The sequence below is a fragment of the Hemicordylus capensis genome, chromosome 14 (genome assembly GCF_027244095.1).
Source record: "Hemicordylus capensis ecotype Gifberg chromosome 14, rHemCap1.1.pri, whole genome shotgun sequence".
Taxonomy (NCBI): domain Eukaryota; kingdom Metazoa; phylum Chordata; class Lepidosauria; order Squamata; family Cordylidae; genus Hemicordylus; species Hemicordylus capensis.
The window spans coordinates 19,902,826-19,930,717 of NC_069670.1; the positions used below are offsets into that span (position 1 = coordinate 19,902,826).

General features: G+C 48.7%; 2 protein-coding genes across 9 annotated transcripts in view; one reads left to right on the forward strand and one right to left on the reverse strand.

The window, feature by feature from the left end:
* Nucleotides 1-13,931, reverse strand: part of LOC128337053 (immunoglobulin alpha-2 heavy chain-like) — a 30,297-nt gene extending 16,366 nt beyond the window's left edge. For 4 of the 6 annotated variants that reach the window (XM_053277592.1, XM_053277593.1, XM_053277596.1 and 1 more), the window contains exon 1: nt 2,497-2,649. The gene's annotated coding sequence lies outside the window, so the exon portion shown is untranslated. Of the gene's footprint in view, nt 1-2,496; nt 2,650-3,254; nt 3,301-13,787 lie in introns of those variants that run through there. The other 2 variants (XM_053277591.1, XM_053277589.1) reach the window with 2 other exon arrangements.
* A 154-nt stretch (nt 13,932-14,085) lies between these two features.
* On the forward strand, nt 14,086-27,888 carry APH1A (aph-1 homolog A, gamma-secretase subunit). 3 transcript variants are annotated; one of them, XM_053277598.1, is made up of 7 exons: nt 14,090-14,303; nt 17,777-17,947; nt 19,723-19,796; nt 20,730-20,852; nt 23,540-23,667; nt 24,578-24,701; nt 26,831-27,888. In XM_053277598.1, exons 1-7 carry the CDS (start codon nt 14,155-14,157, stop codon nt 26,893-26,895), a joined length of 834 nt encoding a protein of 277 aa, XP_053133573.1. In that variant the 5' UTR covers nt 14,090-14,154; the 3' UTR covers nt 26,896-27,888. The 3 variants fall into 3 exon arrangements, with proteins under 3 accessions (XP_053133574.1, XP_053133572.1, XP_053133573.1); XM_053277599.1 differs by lacking the exon at nt 24,578-24,701 and having other exon boundaries at nt 14,086-14,303; XM_053277597.1 differs by lacking the exon at nt 26,831-27,888 and having other exon boundaries at nt 14,088-14,303; nt 24,578-25,950.
* Nucleotides 27,889-27,892: the final 4 nt, after the last annotated feature.

The following is a 27,892-nucleotide window of genomic DNA, read 5'->3' on the forward strand; positions in this document are numbered from 1 at the left end:
TGGTTGATAGATAAATGCAATGCACAAATTAATAACCATAGTCTAGGCAGGAACCTTAGATATGTTTCAGGAGTCTATCCCATTTTTTTGGAGGGTCCTTTGAGAGAGAAGGAGCCCTCTCAGAAGAGCTCGGTGGGGAAAGCACTGGGAACTTGAAGGCAGGGCTACCCGCCCCCGCCCTGTTTCAGCTCTCAATCTGATTATTTATTTATTTATCTAAAATATTTATACCCCACCTCTCCAGTGCACTACTGCTTGGGGCAGCTCACAACAATAAGATAGACACAAGATACGATAAAAGTAATAAAATTAACGAAATGAAACAAACAAAAAAAGTTGTCAGATGAAAAACCACAATCATCATTAGGTTCGAATGAAAGGTTGTTTTAAAAGCTAAAAACTGAAAATGACAAAAAGCTAAATAACCTACCAGATATAACCAAAAAAAAAAAAAATGGAGCATTAAAAAGCCTCCTTAAAAAGGTGTGTTTTAAGATGTTTTTTAAAAACACTGAAGGAGGGAACATGGCGGAACTCTGCAGGGAGGGCGTTCCAAAGCCGAGGGGCCACACCCGAAAAGACCCTGTCTCTAGTCCCTGCCAACCGGATCTCTGTTAGTGGCGAGGTCATGAGCAGGGCCTAAGATGATGAGGGCCCTGGCAGGTTCATATGGGCAAATGCGGCCCCATTAGTTGTATGCATGTACGCATCCATCTATGTGGTTGCTAAGATTCGACACCGACTTGACGGCACTCAATCAACCAATCCATCCATGCATGTTCATTGCCACACACTCCAAACGGCTAGAATAGGACCGGCCAGAGATGCAAGCAGCCCATGACAGTCTTTCCCGCACTTGTTTGCAAAACAGGATGACATCTGCTATGCCCAGCTGACTCTGGCATCAAAGAACCAGGACAGGAACCAGAGGAGGCGAGCAGGGCAAGGGAAACATCTACACATCTGGAAGAATCACAACAAGCCAGCAGATTCGTGTTCTTCCTTGTAAGGCCTGGCCGGGGGTGGGGGGGGGGGAGAGAGTGTCGGCCCCATCAACCCTGAGAATGGCTCCCTAATTGTTTATTGGGCCCGTGTGACACTTCGGCCATTGCTGAATACTCTGGTTAGTCCCCTGGCACTGTGCAATGGCTCTTTTAAAGGCAACTGAGCCCTCTTGAGCCCCGGCGCCATCTTGGAAGGCATGCACGGAATGCTGGGAAGTGTAGTCCTTCCTGGTGCTTCCCTCCTAGAGCTCTTCAGAGAGGGCTCAGTCTCTCTTAAAGGGCGTCCACTCCCCAGCACTGAGGAAAGCGCAGCCCTGTGCTGAGATCAGCAGCACTTTGGGAGATGGCTCTCACGTTGAAATGTTTTTGCCAGAGTACTCCCACCCCGCTTGGAAAATAGTGAAGGTCATTGCTGTAAATAATTAACAGGTAATAAGTGGGGAAGCAGGAGGCTGTTGGTTCGAATCCCCGCTGGTCTGTTTCCCAGACTATGGGAAACTCCTATATCGGGTAGCAGCGATAAAGGAAGATGCTGAAAGGCATCGTCTCATACTGCGCGGGAGGGGGCAATGGTGAACCCCTCTTGTATCCTATCAAAGACAACCACAGGGCTCTGTGGGCACCAGAAGTCGACCCCGACTCGACGGCACCACTTTACCTTCAGTATCATCATTCATTTATTACAGTCGACAACCAGACAGATAGTCAGTTGTTGGATTCTGATATGGAAATATTAGATTCAGACACCATCCCAGCTGCAGACTTGCTCTTGTGGGAGCAAGCATGAATTATCCCCTTTACTCAGCATGGCCTCCCTTGGTTTGCATTTAAATGGGAGACTACATGTGAGCGCTGTAAGGTGTTCCCCCCTCAGGGGATGGGGCCGCTCTGGGAAGATCACCTGCCTGCTTGCATGCAGAAGGTCCCAAGTTCCCTCCCTGGCAGCATCTCCAAGATAGGGCTGAGAGAGATTCCTGCCTGCAACCTTGGAGAAGCCGCTGCCAGTCTGTGTGGACACTACTGAGCTCAATGGACCAAGGGTCTGACTCAGTATATGGCAGCTTCCTATCTTCCTGGTTGCCTATGAATGGGAGGATAGAAGTGTGAGCACTGTGTAAGATATTCCCCTCAGGAGATGGAGCCGCTCTGGGAAGAGCATCTGAGGCTCCAAGTTCCCTCCCTGGCAGCATCTTCAAGATTGGGCTGAGAGAGACTCCTGCCTGCAACCTTGGAGAAGCCGCTGCCAGTCTGTGAAGACAATACTGAGCCAGGTGGACCAAGGGTCTGACTCAGTATATGGCAGCTTCCGATGTTCCTGTGTTTTGGCCTCTGGCCAAACTCACATGACTGTTGCAAAGGTGCCGGTTAGCCTCTGCGAATGGCAGACTCTTAACCACTGCGTCTCTCATAAACTTGTGAAAAAACAGAGGTGCCAATGAACACGGAGATGTTATCGTTCTCACAGAGCACAACAGAGAAGCCCACGGTTTACCCTTTTCCTCCTCTCGCAGCCCTTAGAGCGCATGTTGCTGGCAGCTGAGCTGGTTTCTGCTGAGGCCGGAATCTGAGCGTCACTGAAGGTGTTTGGGCACTTCAGCACAAAAGTGTTTGTGGTGTCCGGCTGAGCTAGTTTGGCGTATGCTTGTGGCTCTTTTGCACACAGGATAGGGAAACCGCAGGGAGAAAGAGACAGGTTTGGTCACGTTATTTATACTTTTCTGAGCAACAGGGGAATAAAGCCAGTTTTGTATCAAAGCACATAGCAAAGGAGCAAACCCCACATAACAAACCCCTTCCGTCCTTTGGGACGGAACCATGAAGTTTGAATATTGTGGGTACCTCCCCCCAAAAAAAACCTCTTTTCCACTTGCCTTCACAACAGCCTTCACGGCTTTCACTCTATGAGGTCATTCACAGAATCAAAGAGGCGGTCCTCTCCAGCAGCCTGACCCTGCCAGGGACACAGGGACACAGGAAGCTGCCATATACTGAGTCCGCCCTTGGTCCATCTAGCTCAGTATTGTCTGCACAGACTGGCAGCGGCTTCTCCAAGGTTGCAGGCAGGAATCTCTCTCAGTCCTTTCTGGAGATGCTGCCCGGGAGGGAATGTGGAACCTTCTGCTCTTGGGCTGCCCCAAGCAGGGTTAGGCTGCGCATGAGAAGTGGCGGGATCCTCGCAGATCCCTTCGCTCCCTGACAGATTGTCCTGGAGAGAATCTATCTATGTGGCCGCTAAGAGTCGACACTGACCTGACGGCACTTAATGAATCAATCAATCAAAGGTGCTCTCGCACCCTTACCCCAGCTACTGAGGAAAGCCCGAGGAATCACAGAGACGTGGGAATCCCCAGTGCAACATGTCTGCTGTTGCAACAAGTCCCAGCCCCAGATCCCTCCGCCCTACTCTATGCTTCACAGAGCTGCATGGAGCAGGTCTGTCCATGTTGGCGCGCAAGAGGTGTGTCGAAGCCGACCTGCTTGGTCGTCTGGGGGGAAGGTAAGTGGAAAGCAGCCTTTCCCCCCACTCCCCGTGCCCTCCGTGCCCCGGGGCAATCATGTGAAATTCCTCCAAAACTGTGGTTTGGGAGCTGGCTGTGCTCTTATTTTTCGGTTGTGTGGAAACATGGAAGGAGGAGAACCTGGGTAGAAGTGATTGTGTGGAAGCAAGGTAGGAGGAAAAGCTACCCAGGTTCTCTTCCTAGATTGCTTCCACACAGGCGCGTAACAATGATAGGGCAAGGGGAGACAGTTGTCTGGGGGCCCCACTGCCTGGAGGGGCACCCCAGAGGCACCTCATGTGACTCCCCATTGCCCCCTGCCCAGCCCCATAGCCTCTCAGCCACTCGCCCTCTTCGCCGTCTCTCCGGCTTGTTCTGCTGGCCGCAATGGAAGCAGCAGCCCAGCGGCCAAGAGCTCCTTTTCTCCCGCCTCTCAGCTGATCGGCGGGTGGGCGGGGCTTCCACGGAGGCCTCCGTGTAGGCCGCAGTGAAGCCTGAACTCGAGTAGGGCCCAAGGAAGCCAGGAAGGAGGAGGCAGCCAGAGTGCTCTCTGCAGCAGAAGACCCCTTGCTGCCCTGCTTAACCCAGACCAGCATTTGCCAGGTAGAGTGTGAACTCCTTTTTGTAGTTACCTTTCCCGCCCCCCCCCCCCATATATAGGAATCTGCTTGCCATAGGGCTTGGATATGCGGGGGGGGGACCGAGAAGTCTCTGAATATTTATTTTGAAACAGCTTGGAAAATTTGCTGACTTTAAAAAAACTATCTAAAAAGTCCTATAAGTGGCTTGTTTCATGGCAGAAAATTGCAAAAACTTCTGGAACAGTATTTTATTAATTTTATTTATTCATTCATTCATTTATAAATGCACTTATGTTCAAGTTGTTTTGCAACCCAGACGGTCTGAGTGAGAACTGTGAAGCATGTCTTGTGCTTCTATTTTATTTTATTTTTCTTGTGTGTGAACTGCTCCCCAATAACTTGCAGGGACTTCAGGGTAAATCTGGCCAACATGTGAATGCAGCACCTCCATTCCAGAGGAGATGTGTGTTAAAGGGCTTTAAAAGCCTAATGTGAAAAACCTCCTGCAATCAAACTTGACTGAATTTGTTCAGAATTCTGAGAAAACAAACATAGGTTCACCCTGCATGGTTGAAAGTCTCCTTGGCTAATCTGCAGCAAGGGGCCCATTTTAATAATTCATCTTTCTAGTGTGTTCTAGGCATTAAAAGTAATACAAATGTATAGTACTCAATGTATATCACTATATATTGTGACGTGTGTGTGTGTATTCAGTGAAATGTATTTCCAGGCAGCATACTTATTTTGGAATATCAGACTTAAATCCTTGGGGGCCTGGGGTGTGCGGAGGCCCTGGACTTGGGGGGGGCATTTTAAAATCTTGTCTCTGGGCCCACTCCAACCTTGCTATGCCCCTGCTTCCACACAATGAGGAGATTCTCACAATCCACTAAAAGCAGGCTAAGGGAACGAGCGCTCCGCTAACCCGGTTGTTCTGATAGTGAGTTGCCGCGGTGCGGCTCCGCGCCACACCAACTCACGAGGAGACCCCCGGCAGGGAAGCTAAATGCAGCCTCCAGGCTCCGGTGTCTCGTCTCCACCATGCTGGAACTTCTGGGGGCCACACAGACCCCAAACTCCCCAGCCCCCGCTGGCTCCGTAACGAAGCCGGCAGTTGTGTGGGCGGCCACTTCAGCCGCCCGCAGCCAACTGACAGGTCATCTGCAAGGAGAGCAGGCTAAGCCCACTCTCCTCGCAAACCCCATCTCATCCCACTGATCGTGGGAATTGCCTCAATCACTTCTACCCAGGTATTCCTCCTACCTTGCTTCCACATAATCAGGCTATTCTCACGGCCATGCGAATAGTGGGGCTATTCTGACGAGCACAAAAATCAGGCTAGGAAAGCCTAGCCCGATTTTTGTGGCTCGTCAGAACCACCGGGCTCGCAGCCGAGCCCGGTGGTTCTGGAGCGGCTAACCCACTCCTGTAGCCCGCCCCTTAGAGAGCCCTCCACAAACCGGGCTATCTGCTCGTGAGTAGCCGCAGCGCGGCTCCGTGCCGTGGCTACTTGCGGCTACTTGCTTAAAAGCAGCCTCCTGGCTCGGGGTTCTCCCCAGTATGCCCTGCGCGCTCGTGCAGGGCATACTGGGGCTTCCGGGGGCCACGCAGCCCCTGAGCTCCCCAGCTCCCACCGGCTCCGTCTCTGAGCCGGCGATTGTGTGGGCGGCCGATCCAGCCGCCCAGGGCGCCCTCCCCGCTTATGAGCGGGGAGAGCGAGTGTAGCCCGTTCTTCCCGCTCACTTCCCCAAACCAGGTCTCACGGATCATGAGACCCGATCCAGCGTATTCTACACCTATCGTGTGTACAGCCTCAACCTCTTCCACCCAGGTTTTCCTCCTACTTTCCACACAGCCGAAAATTGGGAGAACACATTTTTTGATTGTGTGAATTACCTCCATGTAAGGAGAGCTGCCAACTCCCCACCCCCAAAAGACTTCTTTCCCTTCAATGGCTTGATGAAAACTGGAACCCCCAAGAGGGGACCATTTTCCCCGTTGCTAAAACTGAGAGAAGCTTCACCTGCTGGGCTTCTGTTGATCCCACTGAATCTCTGCTTTTTACAAACACAGGAGCCTTGCTAAGAAAATAGTGGGCAGCCCAGTCACAAGAAGCGAAGACAGTTTGACCTGATGCAACAGGCGACAGGGCTGCTGCTGAACCTTTCAAATCTGTGCTGGAAAGGATATTTCAATAGATCGGGGCCTGACTCAGCATGAAGTGACTTCTTGAGGTCATTCACACAATCAAAAACTGTGTTCTACCCAGGTTTGGGAGCTGTGTGTACTCCCAGTTTTTGATTATGTGGAAGCAAGGTTAAAGGAAAACCTTATGTTTCTGTGCAATCCAGATTTTTAAAAAGTTAAATAGGTTTTGTTAAAGGACCTCCTTATGTTTCTGTGCAATCCAGATTTTTAAAAAGTTAAATAGGTTTTGTGTCGCAGGGTCAGCTGAAATATTGCAGCCCACACACGATGGGTTTCCCTTCAAACGTGACAAATTTTCCTTCCTAAACCATTTAGGACAGCGCTCCTAAACCGGATCGGCCTCCCACACAATTACCGGTTCGGTCACGGAGCTTAATTCCCACTCGCTCCGCTAAACTCGTTTTAGGAGAGGCGGAATTAAGCAGGCTAGCTAAGTGGGAGGAGGAATTAAGTGTGGTTGGCTCCCACGACCGCTGGAAAGCAGGCTGGGCTCCCTTGGCCCGCTTTCCAGCGGTTGTGAGAACCTCTAGGAGTCCCAACATGACTCTGGGATCATTAGGTAGGACTTTCTAGGACTTTCTAAAGGAAAACAGGGCCTTCTTCACAGCGGCCCCTTGTTTATTAAACTCTTTGCCTAAGGAAGTTCAGGAAATCAATTCACTTCTGGCTTTCTGGATGCTTCTTAACACTTCTTTGTTCCTCTAGTGAGGACTTTGCAGTATAAAATGATCACTGGACTTTTTTGTTTTTAAATGTAAGGTGCCTTGACAGTCTGTTTTCAGTTTAGAATGCAAGGTACAAATGTGTTTAGTTATACTTATTAGTAAACTAAGTAATTAGTCCAGTGTGATAATTAGTCCAGTGATTTTTGTGAACCATCAAGGAGTCAGGCCGCATCTAAATTAAATAAATAAATAAAAATAAATAAAAGGCAAGGCTCATGAAGACTACCTATGTGCTAGAACCTTTAGGCATGCCTAAACATTGGGGCACTTTTATTTTTTGAGTTCTTTTTTTGCGGCTTGAGAAAGGCAACAGGAAATTCCTCACTTGCTCTTTGAGAACTATATTAGGCAGTAGATTTTGTCCACCCCCAGAAGGGTCACAGACCACAGAGACGTGATAGACCATACATCTGAACCTTATCTAAAGAACTTGGTAAAAAAATTTCTGCCTGAGTCAGTTTTCCTATTCTTTGGTGGGTTTTTTGCTTTCCTACACCCTCCCTGAAGCCAGTTTCTTTGTCTGAAATAAACAGGAAGCTTTAAACAAGTGCATGTTGCTTTGGTTTTTGTTTGTTTGTTTTGGCATTTATTTATGCATGCAAAATTTAATGTTTGGGGGAAATTAGCCAGCCTGGAGGAGAGCTTGTGGTAGTTAGCATGAATTGTCCTCTTTGCTAAGCGGGGTCTGCACTGGTTTGCATTTAAATGGGAGGCTACATGTGAGCACTGTAAGATATTCCCCTTAGGGGATGGGGCCGCTCTGGGAAGAGCATCTAGGATCCAAGTTCCCTCCCTGGCAGCATCTCCAAGACAGGGCTGAGAGAGATTCCTGCCTGCAACCTTGGAGAAGCCGCTGCCAGTCTGAAGACAATACTGAGCTAGATGGACCAAGGGTATGACTCAGTATATAGCAGCTTCCTATGTTCCTGGAGATTTTAGTGGCTTGATATTGTGGAAAATATTGGGGGAAAGCAATCTGCAAGAATAGATTCAGTCAGAGAAGGCAACCCTACTTTTAGCTCTATTAGCTTGCTGTGTATTGGTGGTTATATTCTGGTATTTCAAACACACAAAACCGTTTCATTTAAGTTCCTTGCCCCTCAAAAGCAACCGAGTTTCATTGGCCATCCTAAAAATCAGCTGGGCGGTAGTGACCTCTTGTGGCCTACTGGTGCAGAGTCCTTTGACCATAGAACCTTGCTTGGCATAGGTTTTGAATTAAGCAAGAGTCGAAAGGCTAGCAACACCCATCTCTGGACTGGCACCCACAGGTGCCAAGGAAGAGGCAAAGGGCTTTTTTACCCCCATGCTGCCATCACGAGGGCTCACAGAGGCTCTGGCAGAATTTTCTTCACAAAGCCCTCAATTACTGACTCCTACATTTCTTGCCAAACTACCGGGAAATGGAAATTTGGTGAGGGGTCCTTAGCCTCTGTCGGTGATGCCTCTTTGCATGTTAAAAACCAAGAATCCTTCAAAGTGTCTTCGAGGGGCTCTTTAATCCGATTGTGTATGCTCCAACAACACCCTCACTAAACTACCATACCTGCTATTCTATTGTCCACATTTTTGTTTCTTACTTGGTCGTCATGGACCTTGTGTCTGTTCGACTACAGGACTTTTTTGTCGTTAATCTTCTTTCTTGAACAAATCTGATTTCTAGTCTGCCTAACTATTTCCACCTCACTTTACAGGCCTGTTTTTTCTGTTTCTATGTCTGTTTTTCATGATCTGTTTTCAGTTTGACTATCATGTTTTCAGTTTGGCTATCATGTTTAGCCTGTAATGGATGGGGTCACATTTCCCCAGAAAGAGCAGGTACGCAGTCTGGGAGTGCTTCTGGACATAAACCACTCCCTGGAGGCTTTACAGACAGTCCCTCCCGAATCCACTCCTGATTGTAGTGTGCCAGTCCACATACTCACTGGATTTAATCCGACCTCCTTGCAAGCTATCAGGGACCAGGACAGAGAGGAACTTTGATTCTCCCCAAATAAAGGCTGCAAATTCTGGCTTCCTCCAAATTATGTCCGGGGTAAAAAAATAAAATCCTCTATTTCCAGCAGCTTTTGGAAAAAAACCTCCGGGGCTTCTGCCCTCCCCGAAGGTGTTGATGGAGGTGCCGATGGCTATGCAGCGAATGGTCCATCTAATCCCTCGAATTAAAATGCCTCGAATCTGCTGTGAAACAGATTCGCTATTCAGATACCCGAGGCACAGAGCCATGTGTGAAAAACTTCCTGGTGTCCCAGATTGAGGCAGTGGCCAGAAGTGCCTTTTATCAGCTTTGGCTGATACGCTAGCTGCGCCTGTTTCTTGAGATAAATGACTCCAGAACAGTACATTTATTGTTTCCCCGAAAGTAAGACCTAGCAGTAATTTCTGATGTACCGTTAATTGCCCTAGTGCATTTTGGGGGGCTAAAATTAATATAAGACACTGTCTTATTTTCGGGGAAACACGGATAGCAACATGGGAAGCTTCCATATACTGAGTCAGACCATTGGTGTATCACGCTTAGTATGTCTTCACAGACTGACAGCGGCTTCTCCAAGGTTGCAGGCAGGAATCTGTCTCAGCCCTCTCTTGGAGATGCTGCCAGGGAGGGACTTGGAATCTTCTGCTCTTCCCAGAGAGAGGAATGTCTAACAGTGCTTACACATCAAGTCTCCCATTCAAATGCAACCAGTGCAGACCCTGCTTAGCTAAGGGGACAAGTCATGCTGGCTACCACAAGACCAGATCTCCTCTCCCTAGACCAGCAGCTCTCCTCTCCCTCATGCTGCATATGTACTCTCCAGTAGTACATCTGCTGGTCACCTCCAGACTTGACTACTGCAATGCTCTCTATGTGGGGCTTCCTTGGTACTTAGTCCGGAAACTGCTGTTGGTCCAGAATGCAGCAGCCAAGTTGGTCTCTGGGTCATCTCGGAGAGACCATATCACTCCTATCTTGAAAGATCTACACTGGTTGCCGATAGGTTTCCGGGCAAAATACAAGGTCTAGGTTATAACCTATAAAGCCCTACACAGCTTGGGCCCTAGGTATTTAAGAGAATGTCTTCTTCGCTATGAACCCCACCACCCATTGAGATCATCAGGAGAGGTTCGTCTGCAGTTCCCACCGGCTCTTCTGGTGGTTACTTAGGGCTGGGCCTTCTCCGTTGCTGCCCCAAGGCCTTGGAACACACTCCCTGATGAAATAAGAGCCTCCCCATCTCTGACAACTTTTTAAAAAGCAGTCAAAACACATTTGTTGACCCAGGCTTTTAATTTGATACTGTTTTAATAGTTTTAACATTGTTTTAAGTTTTAAGTTGTTGTGATGTTTTTACCTTTTTACTTGTTGTTTTTATTGTTTTGTTGTAAGAGATTGGCATTTTGTGGGGGGCGGGATACAAATATGTTAAATAACTAAAAATAAATACATGTTTTAACTTGTTTTTGAAAAAATAAAACCTGTTTAATAAAATGTATTTTTTTAATGATTGGTTTTAATTGGGAGAGGTGGTCTTGTGGTAACAAGCATGAATTGTCCCCTTTGTTAAGCAGGGACTGCCCTGGTTTGCATTTGGATGGGAGGAGATTACACATCTGAGCAGTGGAAAATATCCCCTTTAGAGGATGGATCCGCTCTGTGAAGAGCACCTGCATTCAGATTCTCTCCCTGGCATCTCCAAGATAAGTCTGAGAGAGACTGCTGCCAAGGAGAAGCTGCTGCCAATTTGTGTAGACAATCCTGAGCTAGATGGATCAAGGGTCTGACTCAGTAGAAAGCAGATTCCTAGGTTCCTATGTAAGGGACCATCTTATTTATCATTTATTTTTCCATGTCAATCACTTTGAGAACTTTTGTTGATACGCAGTATATAAATATTTGTAGTAATAGTAATATATGTGGCTTTATTGTACCGTTTGGCACAATGTTTTAATGTCCCGCAAAAGGGCCTTTTCGGTTGCTGCCCCACTTCTCTGGAACTCTCTTCCCCTCCAGATTCGTTTAGCCCCTTCCTTACTGATCTTCAAATCTCTATTGAAGACTTTTCTTTTTCGCCAGGCTTTTGCCCTGTAGTTTTCCTTGTTGTTGTTGTTGTTGTTGTTAGTTACTTTAGTTATTAATTTAGAATGTAATTTTTAATGTTGCCTTGTTTACATCTTTTTGTGCACTGCCCGGAGTCTTCGGAGTGGGCGGTATATTAAATGTCTCAAATAAATAAATAAATAAATAAATGTTTTAATTTCCTCGTCAGACATCTTGAGCAATTTGGAGAGTCCTGGCAGTTTGACAACAGTCCTGGCAGTTTGACAACACCAGCTGATCACTTTCCCCAGACCTTACATGTTGCATTAATTTATTATTATTATTATTATTATTATTATTATTATTATTATTATTATTAACAACAACATCCAGCATCCCTATTTTCTCCCATCCCCGTCGCTAATGGGCAGCTGCTCACGAATGCTTGCGAGACATGGGATTAGCGATGGCTACGCCTAGGAGAAATAAATATATAGATAATAAGTATGATGAAGATTAAAATGTATAAATGCATGGGGGAAAGGAAAGCCACACAAACACCTGAAAAGCTTCCTGTTCATTTCAGACAAAGAAACTTGTTTCCGGGGTGTAAAAAAAACCCAAACACCAAGAGGAAAATGGACTCAAGCAGAAGTTTGGTGTTTACCAAGTTTGCCGCTAGCGGAGGTTCACACGCAAGGCCTCGAACGTAGTTGTGGTCTGTAACCCTCTGAGTGGACAGAAGCTGCTGCCGAAATATGGTTCTCAAGTGAACCGTGTGATTTCCTGTTGCCGTTCGCCAGCTGCAAGAAAGAATAACTCAAGAATAAAGGCGCAGCTACGTCCACCCAAGGCTCCGGCATATAGGTAGTCCGCATGCCCACTGTCTTTTGTGGACACTGGACTAATTATTTAGTTCATTTAAACTTTTGTATCCTGCATTCTAAGCTGGAAAGGCATGCCAGCCCAAGGCCACTGCATACAGGAGGCAGAGTGACCCAGGAACATCCGAATCTGGCTTATACTGAATTGGTCCACCTACACTGACTGGCAGCAGCACTCCAAGGTTTCAGGCAGGAGTCTCTCCCAGTCCCGGCCCTGCCAGAGATCGAACCTGGAACCTTCTGCATGCAAAGCAGATGCTCTACCACTGAACTACAGCCTCATCCTCAAAGTGGCAGCCTGCTTTATATTACTGATTGATTGATTGATTTGATTTGATTTGATTTCTATACTGCCCTTCCAAAAATGGCGGAGCAGTTTACACAGAGAAATAATAAATAATTGTGCAGTAGCAAACACAAATGCCCCCTCAGGGGATGGAGCCGCTTTGGGAAGAGCATCTAGGCTCCAAGTTCCTGTTGGAAGTTAAAGGACTTTGCGCTGTCTCTTGTCTCAGACAGTGGAGGACAGACTAGTAAGTCAGAGGGCTAGAGGGTCAAGACACTGGTCATCCCTTCTCCACTGCTCTGACACTATCCCTTTGAAATGTAGATTGCTACTCTTAGGGATTAACTTCCTTCCTCTCTCTCTTCCCTACCTGCCCTTCTACCTTGCAACATGGCAAGCCTCTCTCCCTGCACCATATGTGCAGAAAAGATGCAGAATCCATCTGCATCCAGCTAGATAGATAGATTAGAGATCCTAACTCCTCACTTTCCTGTCTAGAATGGAGTTCCTTAATAAATGCCTTATATATTGATTTGAAACTATGAATTGGCTCCAAGTTACTTTACTCTCAGCATACACGCATGCCTAACTAAATTCCGCTGTGTTGTGCCTCTGTGCACTCTGCTATAATGAGAAAGGGATTCTCTCACCACAGAGAATTTCCAACAGTTCCCTCCCTGGCAGCATCTCCAAGATCGGGCGGAGAGAGACTCCTGCCTGCAACCTTGGAGAAGCTGCTGCCAGTCTGCGTAGACAATACTGAACTAGATGGACCAATGGTCTGACTCAGTATACGGCAGCTTCCTATGTTTCTATGTTCAAAAGGGAAGTGAAAGAAGTTTGAAATTTTCAGGATTTCAATGTCCATCAGTATTCATTTTATTGAATTATGACCATATATATGGTAAATTTGAATCTGGGAGATGTTTTGCTTCCCTTAGGTATGAGGTCATTTTTGAATTATTGATCTGATTACTGAGTTTTTAAAATCTGTTGAGAACTGTTAAAATCAGATTACTATATTCAGAATTTCTTCTAAAAGAAATAAGAATATATAAACCTTTCCCGCAGTGTAAAAAGTAGTGCATTCAGCTAATTTAAGTGGCAAGATTGTGTTTGCAAAATTTCATCTCTGTAGGTAATCGGGAAGTATGGCTTCATTTCACACAAACAGACCTATTTTAAAAAAACATCTTCAAAACGTGTGTGTGTTCGGTTTTGTTTATTTATTTAAAATATTTATACCCTGCCCCTCCAGTGCACTACTGTTTGGGGCAGCTCTCAACTATAAGATAGACACAGATACAATAAATGTGATAAAATTAACTAAAAAAAATTTTTTTAAGTCAGATTAAAAACCACAATTATCAGGTTCAAATTAAAACTGAAAATTATAAAAAGTTCTTTTGAACTGAATATGTGCAGTATGAATACTAAAATAAATAAACACAATGAAATACGTAGATCTAAAGCGTGTTACATAACTATTATATGTAACACGCAATATGTACACATGGAACATAACTATTATATATAATTATATAGATTGGAATCGAAATCGACTTGACGGCACACTTTACCTTTACATATTTAAAGACAGATGTTGTTATCCATGGAAAGACTGCATGTTTTAAATGCTCCATTTATTATACTAGATGCCATATACCTATCTATGCAACTATTTATAGATAGATTATCTGTCTATAAATAATGATCGATCAGCGTCTCCGTGGAAAGCACACGTCTCTCCTTCCCTCGGCCCACCTGCTGGCTGCGAAAGGCGAAACTACAACTCCCAGGAGGCCCCGGGATCTGTTAAACCTAGAAAGCACGGCAGCTCCGCCCCTCTCCTTCCTCATTGGTCGCCGCTGTGGCTCCTCCCTCCACGCCTGACCAGCGTGACGTCGCTTTGTCCACTGCCGTCTCTGTTTCGCCGGCGCTCTGCGCATGCTCGGGGTAGACGGGAGTGGACCGGACCGGACCATGGGGGTGGCGGTCTTCTTCGGCTGCACTTTCATCGCCTTCGGGCCGGCCTTGGCCCTCTGCCTGGTGACCGTGGCCAGGGACCCTCTGCGCATCATCATCCTCGTGGCCGGGTCAGCCCCTGGGGACAGAGGAGGGGGGCTATGGGTCAGCTTCTGGGTGGGCAGAGGAAGAGGACTTGCCTATGGGTCCGAGAGGAGTGGAAGTGGGGCTGGGGGCAGAGGAGCGGGGCTGTGGGTCGGCTTTTGAGTGGACAGAAGAAGGGGTCCTGCTTATGGGGCTGAAAGGAGTAAAAGGGGGGCTGGGGGCAGAGAACAGCGGGGCTGTGGGTCAGCTACTGGGTGGCCAGAGGAAGAGATCTTGCTTATGGGGCTGAGATGAGTGGAAGGGGGCTGGGGGCAGAGGGGGGGGCTATGGGTCAGCTGCTGGGTGGGCAAAGGAAGGGGTCCTGCTTATGGGGCTGAGAGGAGGGCTGGGAGCAGAGGAGGGGGGCTGTGGGTCAGCTTCTGGGTGGGCAGAAGACGTGGTCCTGCTTATGGGGCAGAGGATGTTTTCCTGGTAGACAGAGATCAACTGGAGAAACCTCCTTTGGGAAGTTTGGGGTGTGTGTGTTGGGGACCTATTGTCACCTTTCACACACACCCCTCGGTTGCAGAGAAGGGTGCTCCTTCCTAGACGGCCTCTAAAATGCTTCTTCAGCAGCTGTGACGTGGTTGATCTCCTTAATCACAAGCCTCTACAATACGGAAATACCATTTTTTACAGTTGTTTTCCCACAAGGTTCATTTCTGAAATGGGAGCTGCTGAGGCCCAAGTGAGCCTGGAGGAGGGCTGGTCTGACTTGGTTTGCATTTGAATGGGAGACTACATGTGTGAGCACTGCAAGATATTCCTCTTAGGGGATGGGGCTGCTCTGGGAAGAACACCTGCATGCAGAAGGTTCCAAGTTCCCTCCCTGGCATCTCTGGGTAGGGCTGACAGAGAATCCAGCCTGCAACCTTGGAGAAGCCACTGCCAGTCTGTGTAGACCATGCTGAGCTAGATAGACCAATGGTCTGACTCAGTATGTGGCAGCTTCCTATGATCCTCTCCCACGGAACCCCCTTCCCCATAATCCCATTTTGTGTGGGGAGGGTGGGCACTTTATGTGCCTTCCCGGTGGAGAGGATCTATGCTTTCTTTATTTTATTCGCACATTTCTGGGGGTTGGGAAGTCAGTTCTGGGGTTTCGCCCTGCCTGAAAAAGCATCTTTAGCAGGACTTGACTCCTGATTAACTAAAGGATTGCCATCCAAGAATTTAGAATGTCTGGTAATGGCCCCTTGCAATTTTGGAAGGTGGATTGGAAATAATTACCACATATAGCTGAATTTAAGATGACCCTTTTAAAAAAATGGGTTAAATCCAAGTTATACCTGTATTTAACCAATATAGTACATTTAACCAATGTACAGGTTATACCTGTATTTACCCAAAAGGAACAGCCCTCTGAATTTAAGATGGCGCCTCCCCCCCCCCGCCATTTCTAACAACAAAGTTCTTGGGGAAAACCTAGTCTTGGATTCAGGTAAATACAGTAAATAGGGTGTGAGGAGGAAACTTTGCCCCATTTCTGAGAGTCAAGACGTGTGCTCATTAAATGCTTCCATCAACCAGCAAGCAAAGGCCGTGAAAGCAGCGTGTTAATGTCCTTTCAGGGACATTAGAGCTGAGAAAACATACTCTGTTCCCGAGGAGGAGAAAAACAGAGCATTGTTGCCGCTAGGCAAGCTAGTTTTTCCGGTTCTGCTCTCCTGCAGTCTCTCCTTCCTTCCAGCACAAATCATATGATGGGTTTGGGTGTGTGTGACCAAACTTCCCCTTCGGAGGGGAAGCTGTAGCCGCAACTCCAGCAGATAAAGATTTCAAAGGGCTTCCAGAGAACAGTCTGGCGTTTCCTGAGGGCACCCTGGGTCTGAAACTGAGCCTCTCGTTTCGGGGCCAGGCCCTTCACTTAGAACCTCTCTTCGTGGCAGGTGTGTGAGAGAGTCAGGTCATTAGGGGTTTGGCTTGGGGGCCCATTAAAAGCATGGAGAAGGTGTGGAAATTGAGCCCGCCTCTCAAATATTCTTGCCCCTGCTGTTTCTCTCCTGGTGAGGCTCAGAAGTGACCCCTTCCCAGGGAAAATAAAACAGCTGGGGAGAAATGATTTAAGGGGGGGGGGGAGACAGATTTATTCATTTATTTATTACATTTATATCCCGCTCTTCCTCCAAGGAGCCCAGAGCGGTGTACTACATACTTGAGTTTCTCTTTCACAACAACCCTGTGAAGTAGGTGAGGCTGAAAGAGAAGCGACTGGCCCAGAGTCACCCAGCAAGTCTCATGGCTGAATGGGGATTTGAACTCGGGTCTCCCCGGTCCTAGTCCAGCACTCTAACCACTACACCACAGGAGGTCGTCTTAACTTCAGGGTCCTGTTCATTTTGAGTAAATGCAGGTATAACCTGTATTTAAGCTCTTCTCCTTGGGCGGGGGGGTGTTCATCTTAAATTCAGAGTCGTCTTCTCTTCAGGTAAATATGGTAGGCTAGGCTGGAAGAGAAAGGGCTGGCCCAGAGTCACCCGATGAGATTCAAACACGGGGATCCTGACTCAGATCGGATCGAGTAGTAGCCCAATATCCTATAGCCCGAGGCTGCACAAGTTAGGCCTTCCAGCTGCTGTTGGATAGCAAGCATGAATTGCCCCCTTTGCTAAGCAGGATCCGCCCTAGTTTATTTATCATATTTTTCTACCTCCTGATATGTACATATCTAGGTGGTTAGAGATGGGTTAGGGATATACTATCCTGGTTGCATTTGAATGGAAGACTACATGTGTGAGCACTGTAAGAGATTCCCCTTAAGGTCGCTCTGTGAAGAGCAGAAGATTCCAGGTTCTCTCACTGGCAGCATCTCCAAGATAGGGCCGAGAGAGACTCCTGCCTGCAACCTTGGAGAAGCTGCTGCCAGTCTGTGTAGACAATACTGAGCTAGACGAACCAATGGTCTGACTCAGTATGTGGCAGCTTCCTATGTTCCTAATGTCTGTGTCCATGTGGATCTGGAGAAGTGAAAGATTTGATCCATTTTTGACGGAGGAGAGCTGATCTTGTAGTAGCAAGCATGATTTGTCCTCTGCTAAGCAGGGTCCTCCCTGTTTTGCATTTGAATGGGAGACTACATGTGAGAGATATTCCCCTTAGGGGGTGCGGCTGCTCTGGGAAGAGCACCTGAGGCAGCTGCCAGTCTGTGCAGACAATCCTGAGCTAGATGGACCTATGGTCTGACTCGGTATGTAGCAGCTTGATATGCTCCTATGACTACAACTCCCATCGTCCCTGACTATTAGCTTCTGTGGCAAGGGATAATGGGAATTGCACATTTGCTCTCTCTGACCACGTTTAACTGGGCCTTTGTATTTACCGGGATTCCGCAGAATCTCTTGTTGGGCGCAGAGCCCCGTTTCCGGAGTATTCTCCACTTTCCTCTTCTTGTGCAGGGAAGAAGAATTGAGCCTCCCCGCCACCATTAATAATGATTCCCCCTAACCCTCCTGCTCTCCAGGGCCTTTTTCTGGCTGGTCTCTCTCCTGCTGGCTTCTCTGATCTGGTTCATCTCGGTGCACCTGAGTGATCGGAGTGATGGGCAGATGCAATACGGCCTCCTGATTTTCGGGGCAGCCTTGTCGGTCCTTCTCCAAGAAACGTTTCGCTTTGCCTACTTCAAGCTCCTCAAGTAAGAGAGCCCTTCTTGGCAATGTGACTCGCTGGTGTTTTGCAAGGCTTGATGAAACCAGGGGTTTTAATTAGTGGCTATCATCTGTGGGATTGTAGTTCTGGCTGCATGCTGAGAACTCTTCCTTAGGGTTCCCTAACCCAGGGGTTCTCAAATGTGGCTCCCCAGATAATGTTGGACTACAGTTCCCATCATCCCCAGCCACAGTGGCTGGGGATGATGGGAATTGTAGTCCCGACAACATCTGGGGAGCCAAGTTTGAGAACCCCTTCCTGGAATCCGATTTCCCAGGTTGTCTCCGTTAAAATATTTGACATTGTCTCAAGTGAGCAGCATCAATATATGTTTAGAGAGGAGTTGTTAGGAGGGGGTGCCAGACCCATAGCCGGTGGAGGTGTGGGCTAGGATAGGCCCACCCACTCCTCAGATTCTTCTTTGCCCCCCACCCCAAGTTTCTACAAACACAATTTTTAAATTGCTATATGTTGTAAGGTAATGGAGAGCAATGACGGTGATAAAATCGCCGCCACCACCCCTTACTTCTTTTGGTAGCCCCCCACCAAACATTTATATTGGGTGAAATATTTTGCCTGGGTTCTGGCAACCCTTTCATTCTTTGGCAGATCTCTGCAGTCATATAAAACAAAACAGCAGTCAAAGCCGCTAGCCCTCATGAAGGTGGTGTAGAGGCAGAGCATAATTGGGGGCGTGTATGGGTTGGTAGGTGAGAGTTCTGTGCCCCACGCTGACCTCTCCCTCCTGCCCCATTATAAAAGCTAGCAAGAAATTAGTTTGGTGGGTTGAACAGAATGAGAAAGAGCATCAGTACCAGTGAGAGAGCTCTGGTCATAGCAGAAAACTTCCTGTTATTTATCTACATTTTTATATTGCCCTTCATCTTAAGACCCCAGGGTGCTTAGCAACAAGATTTTTAAAAAATCATAAAATGCCACTTAAAACAACTTGAAAATAAAGCAAACAGCAGAAATAAATAAAATGTAGCAAGCAACTTTATGTGCAGAAATAATCAGACCATCAAGAGGTGTAACAAGATGAGAATATTGTGTGCTCTGTACTGAGAAAATCCAGAGTTTGTGCCGAAATAATCCACTTTCACCATCAAGAAATGCAAAATTAAAGGGGTGTTTGTATATTTCTCGTACATACATGCACAAAAGTTCTCTGAGCATTTCCCCTGCTATGCATACCTCTGTGAGGACCGAAAACTTGGTTTTTTAATTTCCCTCCTCAAAATCCTGTGGATTCCAAACCCTGAACCAAGTGGCAAATAACCTTTGTGATGCCATTCCTGGCGTGTGGGGCCCAGAGCCCTGCACACAATCATAGTCTTTCTGCATCCTCCTGTATGTGTTTACTCAGAAGTAAATTCCACTGAATATACCGGTGCGTATTTTAAAGCGTACCACCTAATGGTGCAGTGGGGAAATGCTTGAAAAACAAGCAGAAGGTTGCCAGTTCGAAGCCCCGATGGTATCTTTCCCAGACTATGGGAAACAAATATATCGGGCAGCAGCGATCTTGAAAGGCATCATCTCATACTGCGTGGGAGGAGGCAATGGCAAACCCCTCCTGTATTCTACCAAAAGACAACCATAGGGCTCTGTGGGCGCCAGGAGTCGGAATCGACTTGACGGCACCCTTTACCTTTATTTTAAAGCACACGTGCATGGGATCATGGCCCTACCTGAGTAGCATGTTCTGGTGTTTTTTCCTCCTGGACTTGTTACATGTTTCCTTTTGAATCCCGCCCTTAGGAAAGCTGATGAAGGCTTAGTGACGTTAAGTGAAGATGGACAGTCCCCCATCTCAATCAAGCAGATGGCTTACGGTGAGTGACCTGGATGCTTCTTTTTTACGGCAAGAACAGCCCTGCTGGATCAGGCCCAAGGAAGCCCATCTAGTCCAGCATCCTGTTTCACACAGTGGCCCACCAGATGCCACTGGAAGCCCACAGGCAGGAGCTGAGGGTATGCCCGCCCTCCTGCTGTTACTCCCCTGCAACTGGTACTCAGAGGCATCCTGCCTTTGAGGCTGGAGGTGGCCTATATTATTATTATTATTATTATTATTATTATTATTATTATTACATTTATATCCCACTCTTCCTCCAAGGAGCCCAGAGCGGTATACTACATACTTGAGTTTCTCTTTCACAACAACCCTGTGAAGTAGGTTAGGCTGAGAGAGAAGTGACTGGCTCAGAGTCACCCAGCTAGTTTCATGGCTGAATGGGGATTTGAACTCGGGTCTCCCCGGTCCTAGTCCAGCACTCTAACCGCTACACCACACTGGCTCTCCGACTAGTAGCCGTTGATAGACCTCTCCTCCATGAAGTTATCCAAACCCCTCTTCAAGCCTTCCAGGTTGTTGACTGTCACCACATCTCGTGGCAGAGAATTCCACGAGTATGTGTTGTGTGAAAAAGTACCTCCGTTTGTTGTTGCTAGATTTCCCGGCCATCAATTTCATGGGATGACCCCTGGTTCTGGTGTTATGTGACAGGGAGAAGAATTTCTCTCTTATCTACTTTCTCCACACCATGCATGATTTTATAGATGATTTTATCATCTTTGGTTGCTTGAGTAGGGCTCATTAAGAAGTCGGCATTTGTTTGCAGATTTCATTTCCACACGGATTTCATATTGTGTGGCTGCCGCCTGTTTGGATAAGTGGGTCGCAGTGGATGACGCATTGTATTCCAAAACCATTCCAAATCTGCTCCTCTGGCACTGAATTTGTCTGTAACTCTTCCCCTTCTCAGTGTCAGGTCTCTCCTTTGGAATCATCAGTGGCTTGTTCTCAGTCATCAACATCCTTGCTGACTCCATCGGGCCGGGCACTGTGGGAATCCATGGAGATTCACCTCATTACTTCATCACTTCAGGTACTCTCAGCTGTTGGAGTGTATTGGATTGAGTGAGAGTGCGGCTCAGAGGATAGAGAGGCTTAGAGCTGGGTTCAAAGCTCACCTCTGCCACAGACTCTTTACATGACCTTGGTCAAGTCAGTCTCTCTCTCTCTCTCTAGCTTGAAAATGAAAACACTCATTCAAAAAGAAAAATAACTTGATAAATAAATAGCAGTTGTGAAGGGGAGAGGTTTCTGTGGCCTCAGAAACTTGCTTTCTCCCAGGGAAATATTGGTGGGAATATTGGCCTTCAGGCCTCATCACTGGCCTTATGCTCTAGGAACATAGGCAGCTGCCATATACTGAGTCAGACCCTTGGTCCTTCTAGCTCAGTATTGTCTACCCAGACTGGCAGCAGCTTCTCCAAGGTGGCAGGCAGGAATCTCTCTCAGCCCTGTCTTGGAGATGCTGCCAGGGAAGGAATTTGGAACCTTCTGCATGCAGATGCTCTTCCCAGGGCGGCCCCATCCGCTAAGGGGAATATCTTGCAGTGCTCACACCTGTAGTGTCTCATTCTAATGTAAACCAGGGCAGACCCTGCTTAGCAGTGGGACAGTTCATGCTTGCTACACAAGACCAGCTCTCCTCCCATCTCAGCATTCCTAGGCTGTGTACAGTATTCTCTCCTAACAGGGCTTCTCAGCTGTTGTTTACTACAACTCCCATAATCCCCAAGCAAAAGCCATTGCAGTGGGGGATTCTAGGAGTTGTAGTCAACATCTGGGAATTCCTATTAAAGGGAACACTGGCTATGTAGTAGAAAGCATCCTCTCCTAAAGTCATCTGTCTTGAGTTAGTGAAGCTCAGGTCTTATCTGCTGTATGTGATGAAAGCTAACTGTGGCTTCCGCCTGGGCTGTAGAGGGCTTCCCCGACAGCTTTTTCCCACAGGGAGAGCTGGTCTTGTGGTAGCAAGCATGAACTGTCCCATTTGCTAAGCAGGACCTGCCCTGGTTTGCATTTGGATGGGAGACTACATGTATCAGCACTGGAAGAGATAGGGCTGCTCTGGGAAGAGCACCTACATGCTTGCATGCAAAAGATCCCAAGTTCCCCCCCTGGTAGCATCTCCAGATGGGGCTGAGGGAGACTCCTGCTGGCAACCTTGGAGAAGCCACTGCCAGTCTGTGCAGACAAGACTACGCAAGTGGCGAGCTGGTCTGGTGGTAGCAAGCATGACTTGTCCCCTTAGCTAAGCAGGGTCTGCCCTGGTTGAAAATGAAAGGGAGACTAGAAGTGTGAGCTCTGGAAGATCTTCCCCTCGGGATGGAGCCGCTCTGGGAAGAGCAGAAGGTTCCCAGTTCCCTCCCTGGCAGCATCTCCAAGATAGGGCCTGCGAGAGACTCCTGCCTGCAACCTTGGAGAAGCCGCTGCCAGCCTGTGCAGACAATACTGAACTAGACGGACCAAGGATCTGACTCTGTATATGGCAGCTGCCTATGACTGGGCTAGATGGGCCAAGGGTCTGACTTGGTAGAAGGCAGCTTCCTGTGTTCTTCAGTCAGGTCCCCGAGCTGCCATACCTGCAAGTCTCCGGTTCTCCCCCCTGCCCTTCCCATTTCCTGCTTCTCTGCCAGCCTCCACTGTCAGCGACTCATGGAGGGGAGTGATTCGGCTGCTCTGCCTTCCTGACAGCTCTGTGTGTGTGTGTGTGAGAGAGAGAGAGAAAGAGAGAGAGAGAGAGAAGCTGTCTTGTCCAAGGGCAGGCCTTTGCTCCATACCATCTGCTGCCTCGCAGCCACTTTTCAGAGGCTCCGTCTCTTTCCCAGGCCTGCCTGGAGATGCTGCCAGGGACTGAACCGGGGGCCTTCTGCAGGCAAAGGAGTCCGTCCACTCCGTCCCGATTGCAGCCTCAGCCACTTTTCTTTGGCTCTAGGATCCAGCCCAAATTTTAGGGTCCAGGCTACCCTCTGCTCGACTGAGGGGAGGGAGGACTCGCCACTCTCCCCCGCCCCCATCTCACTTGCTCAATCCTCTGTTAATGATACTGTTCCGGGGAATTGACAAACACCCCTGACTCCCTCCTCCTGGTCACATCCATCCATTGTCTGGCTTCCATATTCCAGGCGCCATAGTGACCAGGCGCCTGCAAATGGTTAAGCCCTGCCTGAATGGGGAGAGAGTCTTTCAGTAGCTAAATGAATTGTCTCCTTTGCTAAGCAGGGCTCGCTTTGGTTTGCATGTGGATGGGTGACTGCGTGTGAGCACTGTGAGATACTCCCCTTAGGGCAGGCCTGCTCAACTGAGCCCCCCCCCGCCAGCTGTTTTTGAACTACAACTCCCAGAATCCCCAGCCCCCGTGCCCAACAGCCAGGGATTGTGGGAGTTGTAGTCCAGCGTCTGCAGGAGGGCCGGAGTTGAGTAGCCCTGGTGTAGACAATACAGAGCAAGATGGACCCATGGTCTGAGTTGATAGAAAGCGGCTCCGTATGTCCCCATGCGTGTCTGTTTCTCCCCTTGAAGGACCCTTCTGTGTTGGCTCTGGAAATTGCCAGCTAGGCATCCATTGACATTAAATGCATTCAGCCTTGTAATTTTTTGAACCACTTCATATCCAAACGGAAGCTCAGGAGCAGGGTGGGGAGTTTGGTTTGTGGGGAACGGAGCCCCCTGTTGTTGTCTGTGGGGACGGGGCTTGACCAGGCCTCTGCTTTCTCTCTCCAGCCTTCTTGACCATGGCCCTTGTCTTTCTGCACACCTTCTGGGGGACGATCTTCTTTGATGCCTGTGAGAAGGGACGCTATTGGATCCTGGGGTTGGTGGTCCTCAGTCATCTAGTAACATCTGGATTGGTGAGTGGATGAGTGATACGGCGATTAATGTCTTTCTCTAATTTCCAGATGTGGCGTTCAGGAGAGGAGAGCTGGTCTGGTGGTAGCAAGCATGACGTGTCCCCTTAGCTAAGCAGGGTCTGCCCTGGTTGCCTATGAATGGGAGACTAGAAGTGTGAGCACTGCAAGATCTTCCCCTCAGGGGATGGAGCCACTCTGGGAAGAGCATCTAGGCTCCAAGTTCCCTCCCTGGCAGCATCTCCAGATAGAGCTGAAAGAGAGACTCCTGCCTGCAACCTTGGAGAAGCCGCTGCCAGTCTGGGTAGACAATACTGAGCTAGATAGACCAAGGGTCTGACTCAGTATTTATTTATTTTAATTGTTAAATGTATATACCACCTTTCATTAAAACAATCCCAAGGCGGTTTACAGCAAAAGTTAAGAACAAGATGGTAAAAAAGACCCAATTAAAATATTAAGCTAAAATATAAAACAAATCTGATTAAAAATTTGAAACAAAAGCATAAAAACAATACAGAGAACAAAGAGCAGCAGCAGAGACAATCAAATAAAAGCCTGGGCAAAAAGCCAAGATTTTACATGCTTTCTAAGAACTGTGATGAAGTCCACGAAGCAAATGGCCACCGGGAGAGCATTCCAGAGTCTGGGGGCAGCCACAGAGAAGGCCCTGTCCCGCGTGCACGACAACCGAGCCTCCCTCATTGTCGGCACCCGGAGCAGAGCCTCCTCTGATGACCTCATCAAGCGGGCAGCAGCCCTTGGGAGCAGGAGGTCCCTCAGGTATCCCAGGCCCAAACCGTTATATGGCAGCTTCCTAGGTTCCTAGGGCAGGGTGGGTGATGGTGGCCTCCTCTGTGTCCTGAACCTTGTATCTCTCTCTCTTTTCCCCCCTCCTCCCTCTCTTCTCCAGACATTCCTAAATCCCCGCTACGAAGCCAGCCTCATCCCCATCTTCATGATCACGTTCTCCACAGGGGTCTGGGCCTTCTTCACGGCTGGCGGCTCCCTGCGCAACATCCTCGCCTGCCTCTCCTGTGAGGGTTGTGACTCTTGCGTGGGCAGCCGGGGTTGGAGAGGGGAGGGGTGCATAGCCCAAACCAGGCTCCCGGACACCTGAGTCCTAGAGGAAGAGCAGCTTGTTCAGCCCAAGTTGGCGGTGGAGTCCTTAGAATTCAACTTTTGCTTCAAAGCGGGGGTGGGGTGGGGTGGATCAAATGGCTCGCTGCTTCTGCTACAGAGACTAACTTGAAAAGGAACCTGCGGTTGCCCACATGTATTCCTAAAAGCCAGCATGCCCCTGGCGAGTTCAGTGGTATTTCTAAGGCCTGGTTCACACAATAGTTGGGATCTAGGTTTGATGTGGGTTACCGAGATTAGCACGATCCTGTGAAGCCATATCAAGGTGGGAATCTCAGGATCATCCTAGGCCATAAACTGCCTTAGCATGGGTTCATACCATGGTGCTAATGTTGGTAACCCACATTAAACCCAGCTTTGAGCGGCTGTGTGAACCAGGACTGAACTGGGAAGTTCAGTGGAATTTCTAAGGCCTGGTTCACACAATAGTTGGGATCTAGGTTTGATGTGGGTTACCGAGATTAGCACGATCCTGTGAAGCCATATCAAGGTGGGAATCTCAGGATCATCCTAGGCCATAAACCGCCTTAGCATGGGTTCATACCATGGTGCTAATGTTGGTAACCCACATTAAACCCAGCTTTGAGCGGCTGTGTGAACCAGGACTGAACTGGGAAGTTCAGTGGAATTTCTAAGGCCTGGTTCACACAATAGTTGGGATCTAGTTTCGATGTGGGTTACTGAGATTAGCACGATCGTGTGAAGCCACATCAAGGTGGGAATCTCGGGTCATCCTAGGCCACAAACCACTTTGGAGTGGGTTCACACCATGGCACTAATGTTGGTAACCCACGTTAAACCCGGATTCGAGCAGCTGTGTGAACCAGGCCCGAAAGAGTGCAGAGTGGGGTTGCAGCGTCCTTCGCTCTCGCTGCCTGGTGTCGTTCCACGGGCATAACCCTGCAGCCGTCCTGCCGCCATGCCGAAGCCAGAGGGAGGCCTCATGGCTAGCAGCTGCCAAATGTGCCATTAGCAGGGGCACCCCGGCCAGGGAACCTGCCTTATCCAAGCTGGAGACTTCCCCTAGCTCAGACCTGAGCTCCATTTGGCACAGAAATGGGAGCGAGGGGTAGAGATTCGGCATGGATTGTACTTCCAGCCTGGGAAGCTGTCTTCTTACAGAATATATAAATATTCATAGACGTTCCACTGAGTCAGATCATTGGTAGTTCTGGGTAACGATTGCCTACACCAGTGCTCTTCTTAAGGCCTGGAGGCCAGTGCCCCCCCCCCCCCGACAACCCTAAGTGTGACTCATCGTGTAGCTCCCTGACTTGTTGGGCCTGTGTGAAGCTTTGGCCAATATCCTGCACAGTCCCTATGCAGAGGTGACCACTCTCATGGTGCTGTGCTTTGCCCATCGCTGGTGAGGCTCCTTTAAGGGAAACGGAGCCCTCTTGAGCCCCTGCGCCATGTTGGCAGGTGTGCACGGAATGCTGGGAAGTGTAGTCCTTCCCGGGGCTTTCCTCCTAGAGCTCGTAAGAGGAGGCTCCTCCATCCCTCTCAAAGGGCCCTCCCAGCACTGAGGAGAACACAGCACCGTCTGGAGGTCAGCACAGTGGGAAACAGCTCTCACCTGGAAGCTTTTTTGCCCAAGTGGCCCCCGCTTGGGGTGGGGGGGAATAGTGAGAATCGCTGATCTGTACTGACTGGCTGCAGGAATTCAGGGTTTGTTTTTTTAAATTGTATTTTATTCTTACATTTGTATCCTGCTCTTCCTCCAAAGGGCCCAGAGCCATCTCCATGGTTCTGTTTATCCGCACAACAACCCTGTGTGGTAGGTTAAGAGGCGAGAGACATGACTGGCCCAGAGTCAGCCAGGATTTGAACTCGAGTCTCCCGGTCCTAGTCGAGCACCCTAACCACTATACCACCTGGAGGTGCTGCCTGGGACCTTGGGCGGGCCAACGCCTCTCTACCAAACGGGCTCTTGGCCCTTTGCCATGAGCTTGGCCAGCTTGGGTGGTGACAGGTCCCCTTTCTGTCTTTCTCTCCTCCCGTCTCTTGGTGGTCCCCTTCCATGCAGGCAAACAAGAAGAGGATGACCAGGTGATGGTGTACTCAGCACTGCAGCTCCCTGCTGAGGACTGAGCACGCCCCCCACCGGGGCAGCCGGGATCCTTGGGTGCTCCGAAGGAAGACCCACTACCCAAGTAGCGGCCCCTCTTCTTGGCAGCTGGGAGCCACGGGCTTGCTCCGCACCCTGTGTCTAGGACATGCCGCTCCAGAGCCAGCTAGCCCAACGGGCCACGAGTGGCAACTCCTTGGCCCCAGCCGATGGCTTGGATTGAGCCAGCACGTCTCCTGTGGCCCAGCCTGGAGCTGGGCAGTGTTTCCTCCAGATTGATCTTCTCTTACTTCTGTTCCGAGGAAGACTGACATGTTTTTAGCCTTTCGCTTTCCCTTCTCTTCCTGAAAGTGGGGTGGGCTTGGGGTCTCCGACCCTCATCCCTTGCTGTGACTTGCATTGTCAACTGGATGGTTTCCATCGCTGCTGTGGCCATTGCTACCATGTCAAACTCTTCCCACGGCTGTCCGGTAGCTCAGGATACACTCGGCTGTATCTGTATCGACTTTGGACAAAGCGTATGTGCAACGATACCCTCTTGAGCCTCCCCACTTGTGAGCGGCCCATATGCAAGTCTCTTTTGCAGAGCTGTTTTCCCCCTCCCTCTTTTGACATCTGGGAGCCGAATGTTTCTCCGGGCCAGGATTTGGCTTTGGGGGCGCCAGCTGCTGACCTTGTTCTGATCTGTGAGAGACTGTTCATCTTCAGGATTTTGGAAAGTGTCCCTTTTCAGCCCTGCTACTTCTGCATCCAGAGTGGCTCCAGTCTCGGCCAGCTACTCGTGGACAAACAGGAAATGACGCACACTAAATTTCCTCTACCAAGAGCAGTGGCATTGTCCTGTGTGTGGTTGTTTTTTTAAGGCAGAGCTCCCAAACTAAGACCTTTCCCCTGTTTTCCAAGAATCCTCCCTGGTTTTTTACTGTCTTGTCTCTGCCAGTTAGAGTTGAACAAGAACCAGTTGTCTGAGATCTGTGTGTTTAAACCGGAAGTGGTAAAGATGGCATTGGAAACTCTTGG

Excerpts from the sequence above, each read along its gene's own strand:
- APH1A (XM_053277597.1), top strand. The coding sequence starts at position 14,155 with ATGCTCGGGGTAGACGGGAGTGGACCGGACCGGACCATGGGGGTGGCG. Across the intron at positions 17,948-19,722 it reads GCCTACTTCAAGCTCCTCAA|GAAAGCTGATGAAGGCTTAG; the intron begins GTAAGAGAGCCC and ends TCCCGCCCTTAG. Across the intron at positions 19,797-20,729 it reads AATCAAGCAGATGGCTTACG|TGTCAGGTCTCTCCTTTGGA; the intron begins GTGAGTGACCTG and ends TCCCCTTCTCAG.